Source organism: Hypomesus nipponensis, chromosome 5 (assembly GCF_054491055.1).
Source record: "Hypomesus nipponensis isolate SF chromosome 5, ASM5449105v1, whole genome shotgun sequence".
Classification (NCBI taxonomy): domain Eukaryota; kingdom Metazoa; phylum Chordata; class Actinopteri; order Osmeriformes; family Osmeridae; genus Hypomesus; species Hypomesus nipponensis.
Window position 1 is genome coordinate 12,980,664 of NC_140365.1, and position 12,509 is coordinate 12,993,172.

General features: G+C 39.4%; 1 protein-coding gene across 3 annotated transcripts in view; it reads right to left on the reverse strand.

The window, feature by feature from the left end:
* The window catches only part of tmem248 (transmembrane protein 248), a 130,744-nt gene that overhangs the window by 26,700 nt on the left and 91,535 nt on the right, over positions 1 to 12,509 (reverse strand). For all 3 annotated transcript variants that reach the window (XM_084698144.1, XM_084698145.1, XM_084698143.1), the window contains exons 4-5: positions 883 to 1,029; positions 542 to 725 (exon numbers count right to left, since the gene is read on the reverse strand). In XM_084698144.1, the coding sequence (XP_084554270.1) occupies positions 542 to 725; positions 883 to 1,029 (331 nt within the window). The remainder of the gene's footprint in view (positions 1 to 541; positions 726 to 882; positions 1,030 to 12,509) is intronic.

Sequence of the window (12,509 nt, forward strand, 5' to 3'; positions counted from 1 at the left end):
GTGAATGTCCTTAAGTGGCCCAGCCAGAGCCCAGAACCTGATTGAACAACTCTGGAGAGATCTGAAAATGGCTGTGCACCGACGCTCCCCATCCAACATTGAAAATAGGACAAACTGCTCATTGATAGGTGTGCCAAGCTTGTAGCATTATAACTGCTGCCAAAGGTGCCTCAACAAAGTATTGAGCAAAGGCTGTGAATACTTATGTACGTATGATCATTTCTTTTGCTAATCTTAAAAATTAAAATGTTGAATACATTTTGGAATAAGGTTGTAACATAAGAAAATGTGGAAAAAGTGAAACACTAAATACTTTCCAGATGCACTGTATATGTCTGTGAGTACCGCTGCCGTGTTCTTGTTTTGCCAAGTCGAAGATAAAATAACTAATTTGTGAAGTGCGGGAATACTTCATAATAATTGTACTAGATGGTGATGACTACAAGTTAAGATAAAATTACATAACATACACCCAAGACAATGTAGACAATACATTTTCGACAATATGCTAGTGTATGTACACATAAAAAGGATAACTTACATCGGGGACAATAACAGTGAGCTTGGGGTTGAGAGCGTGGTACACCTTCCCTATGGCACCTTTGTAGCACCAGAAGGGGTTGTACTCCTGGCTGTATCTAGTGTCAGAGTCCCTTGCCGTGGTGAAGAGCTTGTACCAGGATGTGACATTTGTATACGTCTCTGGGACACAGTGAGGTGGTTGCCTGCACACATGGGTAAACACACATTGAGGTACACAGTTAATAAATGTGGGTCCCCTATAATTAACTCTTGTCATTGTTTGATGTCAGTAGTTGCAAATACACTGATTTTACTCATAGAGCTAGCACAGAAGTATAAAACGTAATTTTCTCCACTCACACTGTGACGGGAAAGACATTGCTGGAAGCTGTGATAGTCATACAGGTGCAGAACACCACCTGCTCACAGTGACCATGCAGCACACAGTCGTCAGAATTCCACGACACTGGCAAGGTGAACGTGATGTTCATTTCCTCATGGGCCTCCCTACCTAGGACACACACACCTCAGCGCTCAAACAGAGGACATCCAAAAGTTGGGTTGCTTCTCTCTTACACAAGTACATATGACCTTGAAACACATCCTATCAGCTTACCCTCATGTCTGCCTCCATCCCACACACACAATAAATACAAATATTAGGCTATTCTTACAGTGCATCTGGAAAGTATTCACAGCGCTTCACTTTTTCCACACTTTGTTATGTTACAGCCTTTTTCCAAAATGTAATTCAATTCATTTTTTCTTCAACACTTCTACACACAATACCCCTTAATGACAAAGTGAAAAAAGTTGGTTTCATATTTTTTATAGATTTGCAAAAATTAAGAATGAAAATATAACATGTACATAAGCATTATAGGCCTTTGCTAAATACTTTATTGAAGCACCTTTGACAAATATTACAGCCAAGTCTTTTAGAGTATGATGCTACAAGCTTGGCACACCTATTTATGGGCAGTTTTTCCCATTCTTTTTGCAGGACCTCTCAAGCTCCATCAGGTTAAATGGGGAGCGTCGGTTCACAGCCATTTTCAGATCTCTCCAGAGATGTTCAAGTCTGGGCTCTGGCTGGCCAACTCAAGAACATTCACAAAGTTGTCCCAAAGCCACTCCTTTGTTATCTTGGTGTGCTTAGGGTCGTTATCCTGTTGGAAGATGAACCTTCGCCCAAGTCTGAGGTCCAGAGAGCTCTGGACCAGGTTTTCATCAAGGATGTCTCTGTACATTGCTGCATTCATCTTTCCCTCGATCCTGACAAGTCTCCCAGTTCCTGCCGCTGAAAAACATCCCCACAGCATGATACTGCCACCATAATGCTTCACTGTAGGGATGGTATTGGCCAGGGCTGCGTTTCCCGAAAGCATTGTAAGTCTAAATTGGATCATAGAATCCATCGTATTGTAGCTACCCTGTGTTATTGGACATTCATTGGTTGTTAATGTTCATGTTCTTATTGGAGGGTTTGGGAGGTTGTGGGATAGCTGTGGTGGGTCTTTTTGGCTGTAGCCTATATATAGGTGAGTTTTGGCGGTTATCTCTCTGTTTTCCCTTCGTGTTTAAGGTCAACAATGTGTAGGTAAAGCAGCAAAACAGGAGCCATTAAGCATCATTATTAAGATTGTTCAGATTGTGAGACTATTGGTGTTAGTTAAGGCGTAGACAGTGGCCCACAACTGTCTGTGTAATAAAAACCCAGCACTTCACCGGTTGACTCCCGACTCCCCCATTAGCATACCGGCTAGGGGTGTTACAGTATGATGGATCTTAGTTTTATGGGCCATTTCCCGAAGCCATCGTAGCTATAGAGGCTCTTGAAAATGCTCATAGATTAACGAGAGCTCCAGATCAGTCGTAGAATGTTAAGTGCATCTTAAGCAAAGAGACTCAGTGGAGACACCAGTAGGCTGACCCTAAAAACAAGGCAACATCACAGCGAAATGAAAAAAGGATAACTCTTCATATATTTGTATTATTTTTACAGAAGTTTAACTGAAACTGGGATCTTTTTCAATGAACTACACAACACATGCCTCATCAAATGGTGTGCGAATTACGTAAGCATTTAAAATATGCATCACGCTGATTGTAAATTCATGACACCTGCTAGGCTATGTGCAAATCATGAGAAGTATTTTTAACCATCTACGATATAAATGTAAAAAGATCATAATTATTTTATGTACGTTTTCTGTACCGACAGTAAATAACAATTCTTGCATACCGTGATTACTCAATTTTTGTTGTAAAAGTTTATTGAACAAAAGTCTTGAAGTTGTGACAGAACAATCACATTTCCGCATCCGGGAAACATCTTAAGTAGTTCTTAAGAGACACGTACAAGGGTTTTTCTTGTGATTATGTTCGGGAAACACATGTAAGAAATAACGATGGTTCGTTATTTTGCTTATAGAGAACCCTCGTAACAACTGAGATCCATCGTTATCGGGAAATGCAGCTATTATGTAGGCTTCCCTTTCTATAACTAAATGATTATGCAAAGGCCTCATACTAATGCATCAGAGTTAAAACAATGCCACAAAATCAAGCGAAATTGGAAAAAAGTTTATATTTTCCGAGCTATAACACCCTTCTTTAAAAAAAAAATTGGTCCATGGTTCGCTCCTCTTTTGAAAATGTACGCCAGCTGGTTATCAATAGATAACTGACAATAGATAGCTGCACAGGCGCCCTGTGGTTCACGAGAAATAGCATAGCTCGCCTCATCCAACGTCACAATGTTGAAGTGACTAATGTTAGGAGCTAGCGCTTAGCCAGCTACTAACATTACTGTGTTAACCAAATGACACAAACGTTCAACATTACGTGTGGTCAGCAGTGTAAAATAATCGCCTGACAAGGCTGACATTACAACATTATCAATTAAATATCATGCACAGAAAAGATCAGAAAGGTTATAATTCGCTAAACATTATAGTACGTTGTAAAAAAATTCCAGTAGCAGTAGGACACAATTTTCCATTCTTACATGATTTGTTTACTAAAACTTAACTGCTATGATAGCCTGTTGACATGAGTCTTGTTAATGTTAAGCAGGGGCTAATCTTACAGCTTGCCGTCCGCATACAATAATAAAGTGAAGCTGTTTTTCTAGAGCTATGGCATTGATAAGCCAATAGAAAAACATGTGTTAATGCCAAAACTAGGTGTGTTAGTTCTTCATCAGTTGTGCCATAAAACGTAACCATAAATGTGTACAAAAGCAATATAAAAATATAGCTGCAAGCAGCAATGAGGTGACCAAGCAGTCAAATGACCCAGAAAACATTTTAGACATCCTCAAAAGAGGGTAATGAGTACACACAGCAAGTTTGGTGTGAATCCATCAAAGATTTGATAAGATACGACCCAACTTCCTGTTTGCTGGCTTAACGGCATATTTTGATTGGCTGTACCGGGCCAACGGTTATGAAAATCCAATAAACATATAATGGCTTTTGTGAGGCTTGGTCTGAAGATAATATCTGCCAAATTTGTTGAAGATTGGACAACATGTGTAGGAATAGAGAAGAAACGTTTTTTAATAAATTCAAAATGGCGGCTGCAACAATTCGGCTATTAAATTATTATGAATCACACATGGGATGTCCCAATATATCATGAGACAAAGGAATCACTTAATAAAAGCAAACAAATCAATAGTTATTGGCCAAAACAAATTTTTGCTTCCTGCGGCCATGCCCAGCGATCACATAACACCAAATTGTTTGGACATCCTCATAACAGGGTCCCGAACACCTGTACCAAGTTTGATGTCAATTCAGGAAATATTTCCTGAGATATGACCCAACTTCCTGTTTGGTTGCTTTGTTGCCGATTTTGATTGGCTGTACCGGACAAATGGTTTTTGAAAATCAAAAACCATGTGAAAAGTTTGTGAGGCTTGATCTGAAGATAATTGGTGCCAAATTTTTGCTGATTGCAGCGCCACGTAGAGGTGAAATAGCATGATCTATTTTGGACCTCTTAAGAACAGTGTCCCTAGTCCCTATACCAAATTTGGTGTCAATGCAGTAAAGAGGTGCTGAGATATGACCTTACTTCTTTTATGGTGGCTTGGTTGACGACTTTGATTGGCTAATGACTTTGATTGGCTTTTCCAGTCAAAAGGTTTAGATCATCAAAAAAACATGTTATGTCTTTTGTGTGGCTTGGTCTGAAGATGATCTGTGCCAAATTTGGTGAAGATTGGACAAACCTTACAGGAGAGGTAGCAAAAAACGTTATATTCAAAATGGCGGCCACATCAATTCAGCCACATCAATTTGATGTGGCTGTAACTAAAAACAGTTGGGTAAATCAAAGCTCCAGGGGAGGATTTTTGTGAGGCTTGGTCTGGGGATCATCTGTGGCAATTTTGAAGAAGATTCGACAAGAATTGTAGGAGGAGTAGCGAAAAAACGCTTTTCCTTTACATTCAAAATGGCGGAGAATCTATAGAACTGGGTATAATGTCATAGAGTGCGTTGAAATCGTCTTGATCCAGGGAATCCAATGATACCTCATTTTGGACAATGGGGCATATTGTTCAAAAGTAACATGTGTAAACACACCTTCAACTTTGACCCATTGGTGGCGCTAGATGGTTGGAATGGGAGACATGAAACTTGGTGAAATTGATGAGGGGACTGGTCCCAAAGGAGGAAGGTAAGCATTCTTAGATTCAGCCAATGTTGAAACAATTCAAACATATTTTGACATACCAAGGTGAAATCCTTTATGATACTTCAGAGAGACAATTTACTTAATTCAAGCTAATTCCGTTGTAAATCTGACACTACCATACGTAGACTCCAAGTAGCTAGCTACTGTTGGAAACCTGGCTTGTTTTGCAGTGGTTTACACAGTCTCGCTTAACAGATGATCGGAGTGTTGTTATGGGCTCAAATAAACACTCATTGCTATGTTTTACAACCGGAGGATTGACCGGAACACTAGAAACCGTTCTGTCTAAAAAAATGTTTTTAGCCTTAGACTGGTTTTGAACCTACAACACTTTGTTTAACCCCTATCCTGTTTAATTTTCCCAAAAACGCCTAAACAGCATACCCAAAGTAAATTTACTGCTGTTCTTGAACCATTTGGAGTACATACATGTAAATGGACTCTTTTGAAAGCTGACACTCTGAAGTTATATTTCTTGTTGTCAGGACCCCTGTCAGTCCTACTGGTGTTGACTAATAGAAGCTTGAACACAAGGAAAGTGAAAGTTTCTATTTCCGCCTAGAATTTGTGTTGAAAACAGAGGCCTGAAGAGGCCTAGAAGTGGTAGGTATTAGCTGAAAGACAGCATAAGACCACAGGCTGAAGCCTTACCCAATTCATATCAAAAGTCGAACATAATACCACAATATATTCAGATTTGACAAAGGTTTTTATAAGAGTACATCCAGGCGTTTTCTTTTGGACTCCAGAATGACCCTTGTAACCAAGGTCAAATTCTTAGTATATAAAGGTATAATTGTTATCTATAATGAAAGGTGGTACTTAGAACTATCATATATAACACTAATAAACTAATAAATCCCTCATTAGTATTACTGAAACACAAAAACTGAAGCATGAACACATTGGAGTGCTTTATCTGATTCCCAGGATTGGCACTCATAGAACACTGACATATTGCGCAATCGACTTTTATTTTGAAGGCTCCAAAACACCTAGCATATGGGGTATCGCCACTTTCAGCTAGCTCTAAGCTACAAGGTTAGCTAGCTCAATTCATAGCCAGACGAAGCCAGTTAGAAAAAATCGTGTAGAGGGGGTGGGGGGGCAGGACACACAGACCTAGTTGGCTTTAGAGGGCTGTCACTGGCGCATGGAAGCTCCTATTAGCTAAAATGAGGTGTCAATCTAAAGCTTAGGGTGTAGCGGCCATTTTAAGATTATCCTCGTCTTTTTTTACCTCTCAGATCTCTTGTTATGAGCAATTGTTTGTGACGCAAATCAACAAACAATTTTTTGACGATTGCAGACTAAAGCAACAAGATCGTGGCTATGTGTGGATATAATTCATTGTTTGGACAACTACTCGACATGGTTTGATACTTTGGACCTTTGGGAACGTAAGCAGATGAGGTTTTGATGAGTTGTGTGCATACATGGAACATTCCGAAGTAATCGTAGGTAAGTCAAACTTTTTTCTCTGGCATTGTTGAAGGAACGGTCACCGGACAAAGACGTTGACAGTACTTGCTGTTGCGAATTGAGCTTGGTTTATTTCAATGAAAGCACAAGAATCGTAGCTTTCCAACGAGGTATAATATGTTTAGACGTCTAAAAAAATATATTTTTGAAATTGAGTGCGTTCTCACTGAGGGAGGGGATGGTGTCATCTTAAAGCCTATTGGGTTTGAAAAACCATCATTCAAAATTACATTCGATTTAGTGACACAAACTTATTGAGGCAATGTGGACATTTACATAAATACACGCCTTTCAGACATCTTATATTTGATTCAACTGTCTTAAGTAAAACAAATTTAATTGCAATGATACATATCTGTACAAAATTTCAAGTCAATTTGACCTTTTTTGTAGGAGATCTATTTTGAAGATTTTCTCAAATTATCACTGTACAGGAAAATCCATCATAGTGGACCTTATGGGTCCTTGAGGCTTTTTTGTTCCTTATGAAAAATGAGGCATGCACACCAAGTTTCAGAAAAATTGGAGCAATGGAGTGGAAATGCAATCACTCTGAAAAGTGGACATTTGGGCGTGGCCTGTGGCGCCCCCTATGGTCTGATGTGGGCCAGTCTGTGTTTGGGCCGTAGTTGTGGCATGTTGTATCAATATGCTAAATTTAAAAACTTTTTACCAATGTGTTCATGAGATAAATTACAAGAATAATAATAAATATAGCTGCAAGCAGTGATGCGGGTTCCCCCGCAAAATATTATAAACATGAAAACTGTTGAAGATCGAGAATTGGACAACAAATAGCAAAACTACTTCTTGTTTGGCCAACAACAGGCTGACTGGGGATTTGAACTCATGAGCATAAGGTTACAAGTCAGTGTCTCAATCCTCTCTGCTACACACCAACTGTTGAGATTGTATGAATAGAAAGGGCAGAGTATTAGCTATGGTTAGCTTTGGGACAAAGGTTAGGAAACGGTTGACATTTCAAGGTGAAATTGCATAAATTTGTGCAGGGTATTTCAGAATGATGTCATCTTGTTTAACTAAACAGGTAATCGAACTTATGACAGGCCAAAATATAATGGCTGAATTCCAACCTAGTACTTTATACTTTACAGGTCACCATCCCAGCCCATTGAGCTATTCTCAGTGTTTAATAGTGTCATATTCAGTAACTGTATACAAAAGTAAGCTGTTTCTCCTGTGGTAAGCGTTGTTAGATTTTCAGCCAAAGTTGAAACTGCTTGTACATTTCTCATGAAAATGGGACAACAGGATGACTGGGTTGCTGCTGTAAAGAATAACTTACTTATAGGTTTTTTTAAAGGTAGTTTGGAGTGCCATAACTTGTCATGGAAGGGAATTTCAAATCATGTCTAGCATCAGTGGGGATGTTTCCTTAGCCTGGCTCTGCCCTCCTACGTATTTCCGCTCAATTTGGATTTCACTTCAGTAGTAGGTCTGGGAGCTAGGCTCTGATGTCGGTTTCTAGAAACACGTTTTTGTAGGTCCAATCAGCGAACAGAGGGAGTGGCTGAGAAACGATTACGTTAATGTCGTGCACTAGTTTGAGTAGTTCAGTAATGGCGGCGGAGAAAGATGCGAGCGAAACTATTCTGCGGTTGTGGCAGCAACGCTGCCGAATATCCATAGGTTAAAGCCAGAGCAAGAACATTCCTTGCTGAGTTTTGTTGGTGGCCATGATGTTGTGGCCTTCCTCCCCACGGGGTTCGGGAAAAGTTTGATTTTCCAGCTACGGCAACTAGCTCCGTTACAGTAGTGGTGAAGGAGTTGGCTAAGGCGAACGCTTGCGATTGGTTATGGCAAATCAGAGTGGCTCTGGGCGGATCCAATAGTTTTAAACTTCAACAGAGGACCCGCCTTCTAGGAAGTTAACGTTTGTCAATGGAGAGATCCCAGACCCTCTGTACAAATGTAATGTACGAGGGTCTGGTTAGGACCAGGCTAATGTGTCCTGGCTCAGGTTACTGAAATTAATTTGTGCAACAGACAAGGGATCCACCTGAACAATCAATTTACTTCATTAGAGATAACCATTAGCGTTATCTCTACCATGCGTAGACTACAAGAAGCTAGCTACTGTGGTGAACCTGGCTTGTTTTGCAGTGGTTTACACCTCTCAGTCTCGCTAAACAGATGATTGGAGTGTTGTGATGGGCTCAAATATACATATACATATCGGAAGACTACAACCCGTTTTGTCAGAATAAAAAATAAAAAACTATACCTCTGACTGGTTTTGAACCTACAACCCTTTGCTTACCAGCACAACATCTCAGCCAATTGAACCATTCTCAGGCACTGACTACACAAAGTTCAATAACTTGATAATAAAAAAAAGCTGTTTCTCCAATGGAAGGCATTGTTAGATTTGGTCAGAGTTCAAACAGCTGTAATTCAGTCATATTTTGACAAATCAAGGTGAAACTTTGCATGGTACTTCAGAGGAATATCACCTTAAAGCCTAGTAGGTTTGAACCATCCTTCAAAAATACATTTGATTTAGTGACACAAACATATTGAGGCAATGTGGACATTTACATAAATACACCCCTTCCAGCCATTTTGTACTGGTTCAATTGCCTTAAGTAACATTTTAAAATATGTCAATGAAATTGTTATGGTACTTCAGGGGCGTGATACCTTAAAATCTATTAGGTTTGAAAACCCATCATTCAAAAATACATTTGATTTAGTGACACAAACATATTGAGGCAATGTGGACATTTATATAAATACACCCCTTTAGGTCTATCCAATTGAGCGAAGAGGCATTTGTTTTCCAGGCTCGTTTGAAATACGCCCCGTAGTCAAAGCCCAACGGAGAGTTCTCAGACTCATATTCTGACTAGAATTATGAGTATGACAACGTCAGGCTAGCAATAAGGTGAAAATGCTATCACTTTGAAAATCAGACTTTTGGGCGTTTGCTGTGGCGCCCCCTATGGTCTGATGTAGCCCATAGTTGGCGTGGGGGTACCCACTCAGATGTAGTATCACTGTGCCAAATTTAAAAATTAGTTACCAATACCATGTTGAGTTATTGTGGCGCAAGGAGAAGAGGAATAATAATAATAATAATAAATATAGCTTCAAGCAGCGATGCGGGTTCCTCCGCAAAATGGCAAAATGTTATAAACATGTACACTGTAGAAGATCGAGACTTGAACAACAAGAGAGCAAAACGACTTCATGTTTGGTCAACAACAATAGGCTGAACAGGGATTTGAACTCATGAGCATAAGGTAACAAGTCAGTCTCTAGCCTCTCTACTACACACCAACTGCTGAGACTGTATAATATAATTACTAAGGGCTAAGTATTAACTTTTTATAGGATATTGAAACTCTTCTTGAGTTGATCTCTTTCCAGACTCTCAGTCAATGCACAACTAACAATAGACATGTGGGCAACTGGGCTAGAGCAGCGCTCATATTCAGCTCCTTGCAAGAATAGCCTGTGACGGTAAAGCAGCCGATTCTCTGATCCGATTAAACTACACAACATACACAATCATGGTGACCAACAAGATTATATTAACTAACCAACAATAACATTACAAACATCTAACTAAACGAACAAAAAAATTAACATCCCTCGCACGGCTTTTGTAACCAAACTATTTTCCACAAGTCTTTGCGTTTTTTGACATGCTGCACTGCATGCTGGGTACTCAAGGGTGCTGAAGCTGATTATCTAGCTGTGTTCCGACTGCATGATATGAGTATTAGTTTTTGGTCAGCTGTGGGACAAAGGTTAAGAAACGGTTGACATTTCAAGTTGAAATTGTATGAAATTGCGCATGGTATCTCAGAAGGATGTCTGCCTGTTTAACAAAACAAGTAATTCAAATTATGTCAGGCCAAAAGACTGTTTCTGGATACGAACCTGTGAACTTGCACTTTGTAGGACACTGTTTCAACCCATTGAGCTACCCGCAAGGATGAGAATATGTGGTCAGTTTTTGTATGCAAAGAGAAAGCTGTTTCTCCTGTAGCACGGATTGTTTGATTCGGCCCAAGTTTAAACAGCTGTAATTCAACAATCTTTTGACATATCAAGGTGAAATTGCGCTTAGTACTTCGGAACAATATCATCCTGTTTAACTAAACAAATATTCAAATTGAAGACAGACTCAAACAGTGTGGCTGGATTCAAACCTACGACCTTATACTTTGCAGGTCACCATTGCAGCTTGTTGAGCTATTCTCAGTGTTGAATGTTGTCATGTTCAGTTACTGTACAAAAAAGAAAGCTGTTTCTCCTGTGGTAAGCGTTGTTAGATTCAGCCAATGTTTAAACAGCTCTAATTCAATCATATTTTGACATACCAAGGTGAAATTGTTTATGGAATTAGAGATGTCTGATGATTAATTTACTTAATTCGAGCTGATTTGGTTGTAAATCTGACACTACCATACGTAGACTCCAAGAAGCTAGCTACTGTTGTAAACCTGGCTTGTTTTGCAGTGGTTTACACAGTCTCGCTTAACAGATGATCGGAGTGTTGTTATGGGCTCAAATAAACACTCATTGCTATGTTTTACAACCGGAGGATTGACAGAACACTAGAAACCGTTCTGTCCCAAAAAAATGGCCTCTGACTGGTTTTAAACCTACAACCCTCTGTTTATCAGCACAACATCTCAGCCACTTGAGCCATTGCCAGATCTGGACCCATGCTATGTTCAGTTATCAACTGGATAATAAAATAAGATGTTTCTCCAATAGAAAGCATTGTCAGATTTGGTCCAAGCTCAAACAGCTGTAATTCAGTCATATTTTTACATATCAAGGTGAAACTTTGCAGGGTACTTCAGGGTGGTGTCATCTTAAAGCCTATTGGGTTTGAAAAACCATCATTCAAAATTACATTCGATTTAGTGACACAAACTTATTGAGGCAATCTGGACATTTACATAAATACACCCCTTTTAGACATTTTGTATTTGATTCAACTGTCTTAAGTAACATTTTTAAATATGTCAATGATACATATCTGTACAAAATTTCAAGTCAATTTGACCTTTTTTGTAGGAGGAGATCTATTTTGAAGGTTTTCCCAAATTATGACTGTACAGGAAAATCCATCCTGGTGGACCTTACGGGTCCTTGAGGCTTTTTTGTTCCTCATGAAAAATGAGGCATAAATACCAAGTTTCAGAAGAATTGGAGCAAATTCAACCAGTCTGAAAAGTGGACATTTGGGCGTGGCCTGTGGGGCCCCCTTTTGTCTGATGTGGGCCAGTCTGTGTTTGGGCCATATTTGTGGCATGTTGTATCAATATACTAAATTTAAAAACGTTTTACCAATGTGTTCATGAGATAAATTACAATAATAATAATAAATATAGCTGCAAGCAGCGATGGGGGTTCCTCCGCAAAATATTATAAACATGTACACTGTAGAAGATCGAGAGTTGGACAACAAAAGAGCAAAACTACTTCATGTTTGGCCAAAACAGGCTGAATGGGGATTTGAACTTATGAGCATAAGGTTACAAGTCAGTCTCTCTATCCTCTCTGCTACACACCAACTGTTGAGATTGTATGAATAGAAAGGGCAGAGTATTAGCTTTGGGACAAAGGTTAAGAAGCGGTTGACATTTCAAGGTGAAATTGCATGAAATTGTGCATGGTATTTCAGGTTGATGTCATCCTGTTTAACTAGACAGATAATCAAAATGATGACAGGCTAAAAGACTGCGGCTGGATTCAAACCTGCAACCTTGTACTTTGCAGGTCACTGTCCCAGTCCATTGAGCTATTCTCAGTGTTGA